Here is a 17,631-nt window from a genome sequence, read left to right on the forward strand (position 1 = left end):
AAAAGATGCACAACATGATTTGTGTTCATATAATTGGAGTAAGACCAGATGGGTCATAAAATTACCAATAAGTCTCATTTTTTTATAAGCCTTCTGCAAAAACCTAGAATCATTGGAATCTCTCCATGCGGCTGGTTTAGCACAGGGCTAAATCGCTGGCTTTGAAAGCAGACCAAGGCAGGCCAGCAGCACGGTTCAATTCCCGTACCAGCCTCCCCGAACAGGCGGCGGAATGTGGCGACTAGGGCTTTTCACAGTAACTTCATTTGACACCTACTTGTGACAATAAGCGATTTTCATTTCATTTTTTTCAAGCTATACTGCTCAAAATCTGATAATGGTGAGAGCTGATTGGTTGTCAAGGAGAGGAAAATTCAGTAGTTTTCCTGGTTCATTCAGGAAATGGCAGATAGAATTGCCAGTGTGCAGGTTTGTTATATGTGTGCTGCACGCCAGCCTGGTGAGAAGTGTTAATGCGTAGATTATTACATATTTGTTTGCATGCAAGTTTTGTTCAATTATTAATAGAATGGTCTGAAACTGAGTCATCGTCACATAAGAGGGATGTGCCTGCTTTGCCTCTAAATTTTAAACTTGCGTCTACAAGAGGTGGCCCCATGTTGTGATAACCCCTCCATTCTTGACCTACCTCAATAGTGCCCGCTTCTAGTGAAAAGACTGAGGCTTCAGATTTGCTGGCCCTGTGATTGGGTCAACAGCACCGGAAACTGCCTATGGCGATGAGCTATTCGGTGGCCTCCGGAAATATTACCAAGCTTGTTGTATTGTTGGCAAGTACGCTCTCGGGATTTCTGGTTTGTCATGAGGTTCGTAAGAAAATTCAGCCATAAGTGTTAAGAATTTCATATTAGTTGGGAAGCAGGTAAGATGCATGATGAGAGATGACTTGAGGTTTTTTAACTCTGGGATAACTGGAAATTTAGAAATGCACAATGAAAAGCTAAGCTTAACAACTAGCCTTTATGGTTGCAAGTCAGAGCTGAGAAAAGTAAAAATGCTCTGCAACATCTTGTTATTAGTGTAAGCAAACTTTGAAGCCCAAAGATTCAAATTGTCAATTACAGTGGAAAAGATGGACATAGTCACTGGAAAATAGGAGACTTCTGAGTTTTTTCTTTTAATTAAAAAAAAAATTTGTATTTTCCTTTTTCACATTTTCTCCCAGATTTACACCCAATAATAACCAGTAACGAATGTAATGTCAATCCCCATATCAACAACAACAATCCCATCCTCCCACCAAACCCCCAAACATTAGCCCACATGTTAACATAAACAAATAAAAAAAGGAATCAGGAATCACCCCTAGTCACCATTAACACATACAGTTCCATGTTTGATGTAATCCAATTCTCGAAAGTGCATAATGAATAACACCCATGAATTGTAGAACCCCTCCATCCTTCCCCTCAGTTCAAATTTGACTTCTCAAGAGTCAAGAATTCCAGCAGGTCCCCCGCCACGCCAGGCCACAGGGTGGAGAGGTTGATCTCCACCCTCAACAGGATCTGCCTTTGGGCGATCAATGAGGCGAAGGCTACAACATCTGCCTCTGCACCCATTTCAAACCCCGGCTGATCCGACACCCCGAATATGGCCTCCCGAGGGCCCGGGTCCAGTTTCACGTGCACCACTTTAGAGTTTACCCTAAAAACCTCCTTCCAGTAATCCTTCAGCTTTGGACAAGATCAAAACATATGAATGTGGTTTGCAATGTTTACACATATCTTCTACCCCCTCAAAGAGCTGGCTCATCTTCGTCCTTGAGGTGTGCTCTATATACCACCTACAGCTGTATCAGCTCCAACCCCCCATACGATGTGAAGGCGTTCACCCTCCGGAGCACCTCACACGAGAACCCTTCCTCCATAGCCTCTCCCAACTCTTCCTCCCACTTTACTTGATTCCTTCTAGCAGTGCCTTCTCCTCTTCCAAAATAGCCCCGTAAACCGCTGACACTACCCCCTTCTCCAGGGGGTAGCCGGCTCGACCGGGAAGCTCAGTTTCTTCTTTCTGGCAAAGTCTCGAACCTGCATGTATCTAAATATTTCCCCCTGCTCCAGCCCATACTTTGCGCCCAGCTCCTTCAATCCTGCAAACCGACCCCCAAGAAACAAATCTTTTAGTGTCCTCATTCCTTTCTCCTTACATCTCCGAAAATTTCCATCCCATTTCCCTTGACCCATTTCTATCACCCGAATCAGCATTTCCCTTGACCCTGCCCCCAACCCGAAGTGCTGGCAAAACCGACTTCAAATTCTCAACAAGGCTATTGCTACTGGGCTCCTAAGTATTTCCCCGGGACCATCGGGAGCAGGGCAGTTGCTAGCCTTCAATCCCGACCCCCTGTACAAACTCTGACCCACTGGGCATCAACCCCTCTGATCCAGCTCCGTACCTTCTCCACATTCGCCGCCCAGTGATAATACATCAGGTTCAGAAGACCCAAACCTCTGTAGTAGTACCTTTCTAATTCTGGCCACCTTCCCTCCCCATATGAATGAGGTAATCATTCCTTCACCACCTCTTTTATAAAAAAAAAAAAAAAAAATGCCTTTGGCAGGAAAATCGGCAGCCATTAGAAAATAAACAGAAATTGCAGCAACACATCCATTTTAACCGCCTGTACTCGAACCACCAGTGATGGAGGGAGAGCATCCCACCTTGCCAGATCAGCTTTCATTCTCTCTCTCTCTCTCTCTCTCTCCCCCCCCCCAACCACCACCACCAAACTAGAAATGTTGTACCTGATAGGAACATTGATAATATGCTGTCATATCATGTTGTCACTGTATACTACAGACCTTCAGCCACTCTTCCCAACTATTGCAACATCCATCTCATTAATTAATGGCAAGTTATTTTTTGAAAACATGATGTACAACAGCTTAAAAATATGAATTACATAAACAAGTGGTTGTTCACTTAATTGGTTTAACAGCATCTAATGTGCCTTGATACACTTGATAGACAGATCAATCTAATTAACCTTGTTTCTTATAGACCAGCAATCACCTCCTTGGCCCCAAACCATTCCCACTGGATAGATTGTTGGCAATTTTCTACAGCATTGTCGACAGCAGAGTGACTCCCACTGCAAATATTTTCTCTCAGGTGAGTTTGGAATATATCAATGTTAACTGATTCCACCAGGAAAAGCTTGAAAAGGTTACAGTTTCAGAGATGAAAAGGTTGCACCACTCCAGGAATGTGAAATGAATTGGACTAACGTGTTTATGTAATTCATTTTCATAATCCTTGACAACACTTTGAAGGCTGAATTAAAAAGTATGTAATGCTAATGTTGTGAAAACATTGTATTGCAATGCATTTATTGTTTTAATCTGACAATGAAACTTTTTTGCGGTCTGCACAGTTCCAGGCTCCATATCTGTTGAATCCATAGAAGTAGTGCTTATATTGCACATTCTTTCTCTCTCTTATAACTCTAAATATCTTTGCAATCTGTAGCGTTGTTATGTCAATATAGTGTACTAGTTTATATTGAAGATGTCTCGGTGCATATTAATGGAATCGATGTTTGACAAATAGAGGCAATTTTCTGGATTCAATGTTCCTCTTTCCAAAATGTATCAATAATACAGCCATGCATCAGTATAACAAATGGAAACATATTCCTGTAACTTCCAAGCTTCTGAAGTGGGGAGTACCCCAAAGCTGCTTCGGGAATCCCCTCGATGTCCCCAGGTAAGGATTGCCAGGAAATTCAAACATCTGTTGGTCAATTGCCCAGCAGTCTGAATCAACCAAAAGTATTGAGTTGAATTGCAAACTTCGGATGGTTCCGACTGTCTTACAGTAGTAGTTATCGAGAAGTTGGAATGAAAACCAATTCTAACTCGGGTAATTCCCACTACAGCCACCCCCTGTCCCACCCCAAATCCTATCCACTTAACTTGGGTGGCACAGTGGTTAGCACTGTTGCCTCACACCTCCAGGGACCTGTGTTCAATTCCGGTCTGTGTGGAGTTTGCACTTTCTCCCCGTGTCTGGGATTCCTCCGGGTGCTCCGGTTTCCTCCCACAGTCCAAAGACGTGTAGGTTAGATGGATTGGCCACAATCAATTGCCCCTTAGTGTCCAAAAGGTTAGAGGTTAGGTTAGGTGGGATTACTGGGTTAAGGCGATAGGGTGGAGGTCTGACCTCCAGGTAGGGTACACTTTCAGAGGGTCAGTGCAGAGTCGATAGGCCGAATGACCTTCTGCACTAGTGATTCTATGAACTTACAAACCTACCTTCTCCCTGGCTTGAAAGTAGTTGGACCATTCGACTTAACATAATTTATGGCTGCAAAAAGGGAGTGGCATGGTCTCCCTATCTTTGATTGCACGGTCCTTGACTGAAGGCCTCAGGAGCATGCTGTGCTGTCCCTACACAGTTATCGCTCAGTCTGAGTTGGAAGAGTGGAGAAGAAAGGATTGCCCGGATTTCCAAGGTCGGAGGGGAGTAGAAATCCGAGTGGAGGTTCAGGCCCAATTATCTTTTTGTGCTTCATAAATTACACATGGTGAATTAATGTACTTCAGATTGAAGAGGGTAATCCTTAATGATACACATGACAGGAAATCTAATGTTTTGATAAGTTTAAGTACCTGATTACTCCCAAGTTTCTGACCAGTTGTATCATTAAGTTTTAAGTAATTGTGTTTTAAGTAAGATCATTTTAGCTTCAAAATTAATGGACATGCTGCTCCCTTATGCCATTGAATGTATATGCTTTTCTTAACTTTGTTTATAGAGACTAATTGGAAGCCATGGGTACATACACTCAATAAAGGGAGTGCTTTAATTAAAGAAGTTTTCAAGCACTGTATCCTATGGAAAAAGAAAAAAATGTTCAGTAAGGAGGACACAGTGAGATCACGATTATTGGTGCAATTAGTTTGTAATCTAATCCTAACCCAATTAGCTTGTAATGATTGCACTACACAAACCTGCTAGCAACTTGAGGGAATTCCAGGTCCCTCTTGGCTATCAGTTTTTACATTTTCAGCCAACGTGCTGTCACAAAAACAATAATATTACAGTAATAAAACATTTCAGGTGTCCGGAATTGTCTTATTACTGTAATAATTTTAAATTCAAATATCTCCAGTCTCCCCTTTTTGTTGTCTGGTCGGTTTCTGTTTTAACTGTTTAACTTTATTTGTAAAGTATATGCCTTATTTTAATGCCTTTATTCATTCTTTATGTGAGCATTCATATGCATATTTCTTTGCACCCATGCCTTTATTGCTTTCCCCCTACCTTCACTTCCTCTTTCATATTCTTGTGTTTTAACCACTGGTGGGAATGAGCCACAGTAGAACTTGAAAGACTAGAAGCATTGATTTCTGGCTCGGTGGAAGAGTATTCCATACAAAGCCAGAAAACTCATCACTCTGAAGATTACTCTGACCTTCTCATCATTTCTTGCCACAGTGAGATGACAACAATTAATGGAAAGCACTCACTGTTACCACCCTCTAACCCAGAGAAACAGGTTGGCAGAAACCAGAATCTAGTACTTAGGGTGTGGGCAAAAATATAGCATAGTTGGCATTGCAAATTCTATATTTCTGCAATAATGGATTTCCTTCATGTGGTGGAACTATCTTGGTATATAGAGCCTTTGTTCTCTGGAAGTCATTCCTAGGCATCAGCAGTATAGAACATACAGTGCAGAAGGAGGCCATTCGGCTCATCGAGTCTGCACCGACCCACCTAAGCCCCCACTTCCACCCTATCCCCGTAACCCAATAACCCCACCTAACTTTTTGGTCACTAAGGGCAATTTATCATGGCCAATCCACCTAACCCGCACATCTTTGGACTGTGGGAGGAAACCGGAGCACCCGGAGTAAACCCACGCAGACATGGGGAGAACGTGCAGACTCCGCACAGACAGTGACCCAGCGGGGAATCGAACCTGGGACCCTGGTGCTGTGAAGCCACAGTGCTCTCCACTTGTGCTACCGTGTTGAGTGGAAAGTCTCAGCCAAGAGTGATTTTCTTGTGTACACAATGAAATGACTGTTGGTCCATTATTTCGTGAATGGAAAATAAGCTATTTCTACAAGCAACTTTTCTTTAAAATCATGAATTCTTTAATCTGTTAGAAATAGGAAAGCAGGCTGAATTCATGCCTGGAGTTGACTATTTGTGACAATTACTTTTTTCTCCATTTTATACTGGTGCATTTAACAGATGCCAACACTGGGTGGCAGCATTGTGCTGAGATTTGCAAAGTAATAGTCTCCAAATGACATGTGGAAAGGAAATTTATGGGCCACCAATCCAGGCAATGATCTTGGAGTTGACAACTGGGAGCCTTCACCACTGACCCTAGTGAGTTTTCCAAAATCAACTAATAGCTCTCTAGGTAACCTGCCATCAAACGCCATATATATTATACTCCAGAAAGCCCAGCAGAAGCGCTTGGATTAGAGGTGTTGACTGTCTTCTCCTTCTTTACCCCTGCCTCCTTCCCCAGCTCCTCTGTTTGTAGATACAGTGAAGAAACAGAATATTAACTTCTGAAAACTCATTAAGTAAGGAAGGTCGGCAGTGGTTTTGTGGAGCAGTTTTTGGCATGGCTCTTTAACACTACCGCAATATTAACATCCTGTTTCTGGTTTTCCTAACCAATTCGAGCAAATAGCCTAATCTGACCCAAACCGGACTAGGCAATACTAGATTTTACCCAAATTGGCTCTGTTAGGACATCAAACAGAAAGTCAATGATGCCAAAAGCTCTTGAAGTAAAGAATTACTGATGTTGGAAGAATATAAGGAATACTACAAGAAGAATGTGGAGGTTTTGGAGAGGGTGCAGAGGAGGTTTACCAAGTTGTTCCCTGACCTAGAGGGTATTAGCTATGCGGAAAGGCTGAATAGACTCGGGACTGTTTTCATTGGAATGACGGAGGTTGAGGGGTGACCTGATAGAGGTCTACAAGATTATGAGAGGCATGGATAGAGTGGATGGGCAGGCACTCTGTCCCAGGGTGGAGGGGATCAGTTACCAGTGGGCATAGTTTTAAGGCCTGTGGGGCAAAGTTTAGAGGAGATGTGCGAGGCACGTTTTTTTACACAGAGGGTGGTGAGTGCCTGGAACGCATTGCCAGGGGAGGTTGAGGAAGCAGATCCATTAACTGCGTTCAAAAGGCATCTTGACAAATACATGGGTAGGATGGGTATCGAGGGATAAGTCACTAGGAAGTGCTGAGGGTTTTGGCCAAGGGTGGTATCATGACCGGTACAGGCTTGGTGGGCCGAGGGGCCTGTTCCTGTGCTGTATTGTTTTTGTTCTTTGTAATAGAGCATTTGGTTCCTTTGAGCCTGCTTTATCATTCTGTAAAACCTCTATCCTACGTGCCACCTATTTCTTGATCCTTGAGAGGTCAAAATCTCTCTTAACCTTGAATATACTCAACAATGGACCATCTACAATCCTCAAGTCGGAAATTCCAAAGATTCACAATTGTCTAAATTTCTCCTGATTTTGGTTCTAAATGATCGACCCCTTAGCCCAAGGATGTGGTTTAGGGATTGCAGCAAATAAATCCTGACCTTGCCAGCAACGCTCACACCCCGTGAGCGATTTTAAAAAGAAATAGTCCCTAGCTAGGGACAGTCAACCTCTGTCTACCCTGTCAAGCCCTTTCAGAATCTTGTATGTTTCAATGAAATCACTTCATTTTTCTTAACTGCAGTGAATGTAGACCCAATTTACCCAGCCTCTCCTCCTAGGCCAACCCTCACACCCCAGGAACTATTCAAGCGAACTGTCACTGTGCTGCATTCAAGGCAAGCAATGGCTTCTTTCCTTAGATCAGGAGACAAAAATTGTACAGTATATATTCCAGGTGTGATCTTACCAAAAGCCCTATATAATTGCAGCAAGACTTATTTATTCTTGTACTCAAATTCCCTTGGAAAGCCAATGTGCCATTGACCTTGCTAATTGCTTGCTATACCTGCGTGCTTAACTTTCTGTTAATTATAAGAGTACATCTGGCAGGAACTCAATGGACCAGATGACGACCTCCTTTGCTGTGATGTTTCTGTGAGCCGTCTTGGAAATACTCCTAAAAGGAATACAAAGTTTCCCTCAACATCAGCATTTACAAGTTTTGCGTTTGGAAAAAAAACATTTTTCTATTCTTACCACCAAAATGAATAATCTTATATTCCATCTGCCATTGTTACTATTCACTTAACCTGTGTATATCTTTTTGCATCCTCTGTGTCCTCTTCATTGCTAACATTACTATCTAGTTTTGTATTCTCAGCAAATGTGGACATGTTATTCTCAGTCTCTTTGTCTAATTCGTCAGTATAAATTGTAATTAGCTGATGCCCAGCACTGATCCTTGTGGCACTTCACAGCTTATAATCTGCCAACTTGAAAAATGCTCTGTTTATTCCTATTCTATATTTTGCTCATACTTTTCTAAGGAAGCAATCAATGGTTTACAACCTGAAAACCATAGGACAATAATTTCCTTCAACTCCTTCCTGAGTTAGATCTTTCTTATGGTCCAGAGAGGCATTACATTCAATAGTTGATCCATACAAGCCTGAGAGAGTCCCTATCCAATTTTTATTTTGTTGAACCTAGTGATGTATATTTTCTTTTAGTCTCACATTAGTAACATGTAGCTGACTCCAGCATCTTCACATTAGTCATGATGATGCGCCATTTTTCCTATTCTCTTTTTTAACAAATGTTTTGACATAAATACAATGTGAACAAGGAATGGAGGTTAAACTAAGTTCAGCCTCATTCACATTACAATAAATTTACTGTGATGGAAACATCAGCAAAGCCTTATTGATCTTGCACCAAATCAGAATTTGTGTAAATGTCTTCTATAGAAGAACTACTGTAGTTTAATTGTCTTTCCTTAACTTTACTGGAGTAGTATGAAAAGTGAGAAACACCAATATTTCCATTATTCAAACATTAAGCACTAATTAATGTTTGTGCACTTTATAAAAAAAAAATGTATATTATGTGTGGATAATTAAATTGACAGCACCTATTTTATGTAGTTAAACTCCAACATAATCTTTTGGTGGGTGCTGCTAATTATTTCTTTAACAGCCGTAGAATCATGGAATCCCTACAATAGAGAAGAAGGCCATTCAGCCCATTGAGTCTGCACTGACGATCCAAAAGTGCACATTAACCACGCTCCGATTCCCGCCCTATCCCCCCAACCACACTTAACCCACATAGCCCTGGACACTAAAGGGCAATTTAGCACAACTAATCCACCACATCTTTGGACTGTGGGAGGAAACCGGAGCACCCGGAGGAAACCCATGCAGACACTGGGAGAACGTACAAACTCCACACAGTCACCCAAGGCCGGAAGTAAACCCGGGTTCCTGATGCTGTGAGACTGTAATGCTAACCCTTCTTCAGAAAACCTATTTAGAAACTAGAATTTCTATTCGTACACCAAAGAATTTAATTTTGAATGTCATACTCCTCACTGAAGGTTTGAAATTTGTGTTGCAAAGACCGAAACGGGTTGTACAGAATTTCCCTGTTAACTGAACAAAGTGGGGAAAGGTTACTGTAAAAGAGAGACAGGGACTGGTTTATGAAGGCTGCAAGACCAGGTAAGTCTATGCCAATGTGGGAGAGGGAAGGGGTTCAATTGGCGATTGCTGGGGGGAGAGGAAGTTTTGGAGGCCTGGTTTTGGTTAGTTGTGGCAAAAGGGGTCCAGTCGTGGTGGGAGGGAATTGGAGGAGCAATGGGGAGTTGGAGAAGTCCTGAAGGGATGTTGGTGGTACCTGATTGTGGGGTCTCCTCAGGCTGGCACCTGGATCCAGAAGATGGATGTAAGGGCATGTACCTCCTGAATCCCAAGCCCTCGCCTCCAAACTTGATGAAATTGCTGGGTTCCCTGGTGGTTAGGGAATGCAGCCAACCAGAGTTAAGTTGGTAAACAGAATGACAGGCTCACAGCCTTATTGTCATATTTAAAGTTCCAAACCATCTCCTTGGCACAGTTTGGTTGTTAATATCTTGTTGATAAGTTTGAGGGAAACCAGTGATAATTGTCTTTAGGCATATATAAATAGGGTATGGCTGGAGCACTGGGTTTGTGGGAGGAGAGTTGTGAGACATGAGTCAATAAACTGTCAACAAGGAAAATAGGGCAGCACAGTGGCGCAGTTGTTAGCACTGCTGTCTCATGACGCCGAGGTCCCAGGTTTGATCCCGGCTCTGGGTCACTGTCTGTGTGGAGTTTGCACATTCTCCCCTTGCTTGCATGGGTTTTGCCCCTACAACCCAAAAATGTGCAGGGTAGGTGAATTGGCCCTTAATTGGAAAAAAAACCAAGGAAAAGCTCTGTGTCTTGGCTTCGGCTTCACTAACCAACTTGGATTCTATAGTAAGGCTGTCCAGACTCGTATAAGGCCAGAGTAGGCAAGAGTTTTCCTCGCCAGTTCAAATTCCCTCCCATTATGTCTACTGTGCTTTCCTTCAGGGAATGGAAAGAACAAACACTGACGTTTGAGAAGTACAAATGTGACGCTCAGACTAGAATGGGGCCCAGAGTTGGAACAAAATATGGCTTGTGCCAGGTACACCTGGAGAGCAGGATAAGTTTAAACACAGAGACATAAACTCATGAGTGTGGGCAGAGGAGACAAGTTGTGATTGACAACGGGGAAGGATGGTAAAGTGCGGGGCTTGTGTTTGCCGCAAAGTCAGAAGGAAGAAGCAGAACCAAAGCACCACAGCATGGGATTGTGTTGTAGTTTCTGGGAGCTTAAACTTCGTTATTTGGTTTTCTCTCAGTCAGCCTCATAGTACATTTGTGCTCTCTGTACATGCATTGTGATGGGAGCTGGGCTGCCCAATGCCTTGTGGGAGCTGTAGTATAGTTATTGGGTCTTACAGGATGTGAGAAGATATACACACTGACTAGATTTCCTACTTATTGATGATTATGTGCAGAAGATCAACGCTTTGTCTCCGGAACATGCATCACCTGATGTAGATCAATCTATTCAGTTTCCCAATGATCATAGTTTCTCCAGTAAGCATTAAGTCAATATTTTGATTAACGTTTGAAATGTAATATTCATGGAGATGTCTTTATGTAGTAATGTAAAATCTGATATCCTTGATCACCGCTTCCTATTTCTACCAGCTCTTGTGCCACAATACTTCCCACATGCACTGGTTCCAGTATTTTAATAATCATTGTGAATTTTCAAATTAGTCCTCTATTCATGTGACAAAACATGCCATATTCCTTTACTCCACAATGTGGCACCCAACCTCTCCCAAGTTTTATTTTCATAACTCATCCTTTAAAACCCCTTTATTGTGGCTTTTGTGGCAGCTTTCTGAAACTGGCTTTTAACATGTTCTCTAAATAGTTTTCTTGTCTGTTCGCATCCCAATCCCCCTGACTGTTTCAGCCCCTGGGTCCTCTCATTAACTACATCATCTTACTAAAACTAAACACACTTTCTCTAATTACTCCTCCCTCTTAATATAAACAAAGGTCCATTAGCCCAACTTCAGCAACAATATCCCTGGCTGGACTGAATTATGATCTTTTACGATCCTTTAATTGTATCTCTTGACTCCAAAAAGTCCAGCCGACTTCCAATCCAGGATTTTTAAAAACATGACTGCAGCAGTCACATACTGCACCAACTGCATATAATACCATGGGCGGGATTCTCCGTTTTGCCAGCGTCCAGGGATTTCCATATGGCGTGGGGCTGCCCCACAATGGGAAACCCCATCGACCGGCTGGCGTAACAGAGAATCCCGTCGGCTGGTCGGGGCAGAAATGTGGTACAGCGGGGTGGAGAATCCAGCCCCATATCGTTGCAATTCCTACATTCATCACAGTCCTTCTTGCTGGGTTTTTGTTCTTCAAATGTATTTTTGTTGAACATTTTCAATTGTTTCTTAAAATGTTTCCCACTGTTCATTTAGCTCCATGGGCGGGATTCTCCGACCCCCCGCCGGGTGTGAGAATTGCCGGGGGTCGGCATGAATCCCGCCCCCGCCGCCCTCCTAATTCTCCCGCCCCCCAAAAACCGGCCCGCGTGAGTCGCGCTGCCCGCCTCAGAGAATGGTGGGGTCCGGCGCGACTCAATGGGCGCCGGGGCTGCCCGAAATCTCCGGCCCGTGATGCCCGAAGTCCTGCCCGTCTGTTGCCAGTCCCGCTGGCGTAAATTAGAGTAGGTCCCTTACCGGTGGGACCTGGTGGCGTGGGCGGGCACTGGGGTTCTTGGGGGGGTGCACGGGGGGATCTGGCCCGGGAGGTGTCCCCACGGTGGCCTGGCCCGCGATCAAGGCCCACCGATCCGCGGGCGAGCCTGTGCAGTGGGGGCACTCTATTGTTCCGCACCGGAGGCCATGGTCCTCCGCCATTCCCGGTGCGGAAGCGAGTCCCTCTGCGCATGCGTGGGGTTGACGCCAGTACGCGCTGGCGCTCCCGCGCATGCGCCGACTCGCGCCGACCGGCAGAGGCCCTTCGGCGCCGGTTGGCGTGCCGCCAAGCCCCTTCGCCGGTGGGGCGCCAACCACTCCGGGGCGGGCATAGCCCCTGAAGGTACGGAGGATTCCGCACCTTTGGGGCGGCCCGACGCCGGAGTGGTTCACGCCACTCCGTCCCGCCAGGACCCCCCCTCCCCACCGGGTAGGGGTGAATCCCGCCCCATATGTTTCCGTTTATTTGACCAATTAAATGTGGCCACTTCTCCCCTCATAACCTAGGCAATTGGCTTTGTTGAAGTTTAAGATTTTTGTTTGTGATTGGAATATATCATTTTCAAACTTAACATGGAATTGAATAGTATTATGGTCATTTTTTCCAAGTGTATCTCTTACATTTCTCGTTAACCATGCTTTATTACACAGCACTAGCTCTAAGAAAGCTTTATCCCTAGTCACTGCCTATATGAAGATTAAGTTCCTGACATTACATTTCCTTTCTGACAGGTTTCAATCATTTCTTGTTTCATTCATTGCGCAATAGTATAACTATTGTTAAGGGGCTTATACTCCCGCTAGAGTTTTCTGCCTCTTGCTTTTCCAATTTTCCATCCAGACTGATTCTACTTCATAAACTTCAGAAGCCAGATCCTTTCTTTCTAATGTATTTGGGTCATCCTTAACTATAAAGGCTACCCCACCTCTTTTGCTATTCTGTCTGTCTGAAATGTGTACCCTGGTATATTTATTTTCCAAACTTGATCATCTTGCAACCATGTTTCTGTAATGTCGATTAGATCTAATCACTTACCTTTTATTTGCACCACTAATTTATTTATCTATTACAGATATTTCAGCTAAAGAACCTTTAATTTTGTTTTATTTCCATTTCCTGCAATGATCTTATTCGCTGATGTACAACTTTGGTTAAACTCTGTCCCCCTCCTGTCCTGCTTGTCTTTACCCACATCATTGTACTGTTCCAATATCTCGTCCTTTTTGGATTTCTAAGTTTTCCTTTTCCTGAACCAGCACAGCCCAGCTGTTAGTTTAAAGGCCTGTCCACAGTCTTAGTTGTACAATTGACCAGGACACTGGTTACAAGCAGTTCAAGTGGAGTCCATTGTAGATGTTGTAGCCTTCGCCTCGTTGACCGCCCAAAGGCGGATCCTGATGGGATGGAGAGCAACCTCCCCACCCTGTGCCCTGGTGTGACTCTTGGAATTCTTGATTCTTGAGAAGGTTAAGTTTGATCTGTGGGGAAGGACGGAGGGGTTCTACAATTCATGGGCATTATTCATTATGCACTTTCAAGAACTGAATAACATCGAACATTAGTTGGGGAGGGTGGGTGGGGGGAGGGGGCGGTGTGTGTTGATGGTGACTATGGGTGATTCCTGATTCCTTTATGTAATTTGTTTATGTGAACATGCGGGCTAATGTTTGGGGTTTGGTGGGAGGATGGGATTGTTGTTACTGATATGGGGATTGACATATTTGTTACTGATTATTGTTTATTGTTGGTGGGTGTAAATTTGGGAGAAAATGTGAAAAAGGAGGAGAATGAAGAAATATTTTTTTTTTAAAAATCTTTCAAACAATTATTAAGAATGGGTTTACTAATTTTTCTGTGCTGTTTTAGATTTGCATTAACATTTATTGGGAAGTGATTGCCTCCCTAATCGCCTCGCCTCTCCAATCCCCTCTACTTATCTGTGCTGTTTTAGATTGGCATTAAAATTTATTTGGTAACTGATTGCCTCCCGCGCCTCACCAATCACCTGCCCAGTCTTCTCCTGTGGTTAAGTAGGTTGAATAGCCAAAAACATGGCCCTGTTACTGTTGATCATTAATGCAAGAATATCATGATAGTCACGAGGGTAGAGATTTAAAAGATTAATTTCATGTTTAAAATGCAGTTTACACATTGAAGCCTAATTTGTTTTGTTAATCAAAATTAGCATTGTGTAGAAATGAACCTTTTTGAGAGTTTATTTTGAGATATTGAACATATTTTGACAGCAAGGTTAGCAGATAAAGTTTTTAAAATTATTGATTTACTTCTCGTTTATTGAAATAAAATTGATAATTGGACATGGTGTCTGATACATAAATATTTCTGATTTCCTGTTAGCATCTTGGAAATTGTTTTACAAACATTACTGGGATAGTTGCAAAGAAAAATTAAATTACTAAGATTTTTAAAATGTGTTTTCCTATCTAGAATAGAATCCCCACAGTGCAGAAGGGGGCCATTGGGTCCATCGAGTCTGCACCAGCCCTCTGAAACAGCTACCTTGATCCAAACTCTACACTATCTCCATAACCCCACTGAGGGCCAATTTAGCATAGCCAATCCACATAACCTGCACATCTTTGGACTGTGGGAGGAAACCGAAGCACCCGGAGAAAATCCACGCAGACATGGGGAGAAGGTGCAATCTTCACACAGTCATTGAGATCGGAATCTAACCCGGGTCCCTGGAGCCGAGAGGCAGCTGTGCTAACCACTGTGCCACCCCGTTTTATCTTGCCCCATTTTATTTTCTAAACATTACCACCTTCAGTTGTGAAATTACCAGTTTCATATTTATTATTATTGGCTGCTTCCAAAATACCAGATACCCTCGTAAATTGACACGGTGTACTGCAAATGTTTGAGGCATTTTATTGTAAATGAGACTCACTGAAGGGAAGCTTGTTCCTTCTACTTTTCCTCCACTTCATGCTGCACTCACTGTATTAAAAAAAAATATATATTATATATAATATATATATAATATATTAAAAAACCTGGTTTTAGTGCTATAAATTCCATCAGCGTTAGAAATTTAATGAATTCCAAGATCTTGAGCAATTTTGCAAAATGCCTCTAAGCTTGAATAGGTATCAATTTCCATTTATATTATAGCTCTCTAATTGTCAAGTGTGATTTAATCGGTAGATTTGATAGCTGGTTTCCAGATTTGACCACTATGATCAAGGCATTACCTTGCATATCACTCAATAACCAAATGATGTGTAATTTTTTAATTTATTCAAATTGGGCACTTTAAAACAAACATTTTGGCTTTTTAACCCAGACTATCAAATCCATCATGCATTTTTACTGAAACCATTTCCTTGCTGAAGGAAACATTTGTTCCTAGTTTGCTTTCTGCAAATAAAATAAGCTGTTAACTTATGAAAGACTCTGCTAAATATAAAACATTATAATTTATAAACTCTGAGCTGGAATGAGATCCAGCTTTCTGGTGACAAACAATGTACCATCTGGAATGATTATTCTAAATCCCACCATTGGTACAGACGTGAAATTTCAGTAAAACCAGATTTATGCCATTTCAAAAAGGCTAATTACTTTAAAGTTGGATCTCAACTTTTAAGTTTAAATTTATACCAGCATTTATTATTTTTGCCTTAATCTTACATGGAAATGCACTGTCAGCTAGCTAACAATGCAGAGATTGAAATTAAGTAGATAGAAATTACAACATGGAAGCATTTGATGCATGTTTATCCACCAGTCGCCCAAATGTGCCTGCCCAGTGTCCTTGTCAAATGCCTTTTCTTCAACCAGCTATCCAAACTATTTTAAAAATTGATATGATCTCGGCTTTAATCACTAATTCCAGCAGTGCGTTCCACAGTTTCACAATCCTCTTTATATTAAAAATAAGTTTTTCTACATTCTGTCCTAAATCTCTCATATAATCTGGTATCTAAGAACCCACTGTTCCATGGCAGCCCCAGTGAACATATGCTTATTCAGAATGCTTTCTCTTTTGAGGTTTCAAAATAACCATCTGGAATTCTAGTTAAGAAGGGAATGGCTAAATATATAATTTCTCCTGAGCACATCTCTTTTCAGTTTAATGCAAATCTCTCCATATTTGGCTGAAAGAATAGGTAATCAACCTTAAGCTCCTCCCTAATATGCCAGTAGAATTGGGCATTGGCTATGCATGGTCAGTGATCTGTGGAAAAGCAGGCCATCTGTTTCAAAGTCCTGTGGGGCAACGGTGCATATGTTGCCTCCGACCTATTCCAAACTTGGGCTGATGGTACCTTCAGCACAAGTTTGGAATTAGCCTGAGACAGCATATGCTCCTTTGTCAGAGAAAATAGTTTTTTTTATGTCAGAACCTCTGACATTAAAGCTTAAATAGTCCCTTACGCTTTGGCTGGTGTGTGTTTACTTGTACAGCTTCAGATGTTGCCAATGTGCAGGAGAACCCAAGCCTTCATGAAAAGTAATGCGTTTCTACTCGTAGAGAATATTTTGCATACTGTGAAAGATTTAAAGTAGCAGCATGCTCCACAGTAAAGCTTTTTTATTTGTCAACTGTTTTGTTGTAAATTTTTCAGATGAATCTGATGAGCTCTTTTGTGCAGAAGACTGCCTCTTTTATTTAACATGTGGTGTATACTGGGACTCTCAACAAAATTTGGATCATTTCAAGAGATATATGCTATATCTTTGAAAGCCAATTGCGGAATGACACGCTCTTCCAAAGAGCCCCACATGGCCAAGTGGCAGGCTTACCTGTCTCACAGCACTCCAAAGACAGCTTACTTTTAGATCAGTCTGTATTGACAAATAAATATTGTCCTTGAACTGCCTTTAAAATTATGGTATGGCCATAAAAAATATTCACTAATGTTGCAAAGAAATGTAAGTATCCCACCAAAAATAAGAGTTGATGTTGAGAATTATGTCAATTCAAATACTCTGGAGATTTCCCAATTGTAATATAACTCGGGCCAATAATTAACACGACTTTAAAAGTCTCGCTGTTAAATTGGAGAGCCCGAAAACAGGCATGGGAATGACGATGCACAATTAATTGATGCCCGTCAATTGAAATGCAGGCAGTACTTCATGCTGCTTGTGCGTAATGATTTTTACATGCAGCGAGCACTAGCCACACATTCATCGGCTGCATGCAACAGCAGGAGTTCCACAAACTTAATGAATTTGACCTGGGAGATGGTCAAGAATGACAGAATATGAGAGAGCAGATGCCAAGGTTTTCAGATGCTCTGCTCAAGGTCTTAATTGTAGAGATAGAAAAGTAGCAGGATACAGATACCTTTTCAGACATATGGTCAAAAGGCAGTTGGA

General features: G+C 42.3%; 1 protein-coding gene across 2 annotated transcripts in view; it reads left to right on the forward strand.

Annotated features, from left to right (window-relative positions):
• orc5 (origin recognition complex, subunit 5) overlaps positions 1-17,631 on the forward strand; it is a 140,041-nt gene that overhangs the window by 80,040 nt on the left and 42,370 nt on the right. For both annotated transcript variants that reach the window (XM_072471311.1, XM_072471310.1), the window contains exon 13: positions 3,025-3,135. In XM_072471311.1, coding sequence (XP_072327412.1) covers positions 3,025-3,135 — 111 coding nt within the window. The remainder of the gene's footprint in view (positions 1-3,024; positions 3,136-17,631) is intronic.

Source organism: Scyliorhinus torazame, chromosome 13 (genome assembly GCF_047496885.1).
Source record: "Scyliorhinus torazame isolate Kashiwa2021f chromosome 13, sScyTor2.1, whole genome shotgun sequence".
Taxonomy (NCBI): domain Eukaryota; kingdom Metazoa; phylum Chordata; class Chondrichthyes; order Carcharhiniformes; family Scyliorhinidae; genus Scyliorhinus; species Scyliorhinus torazame.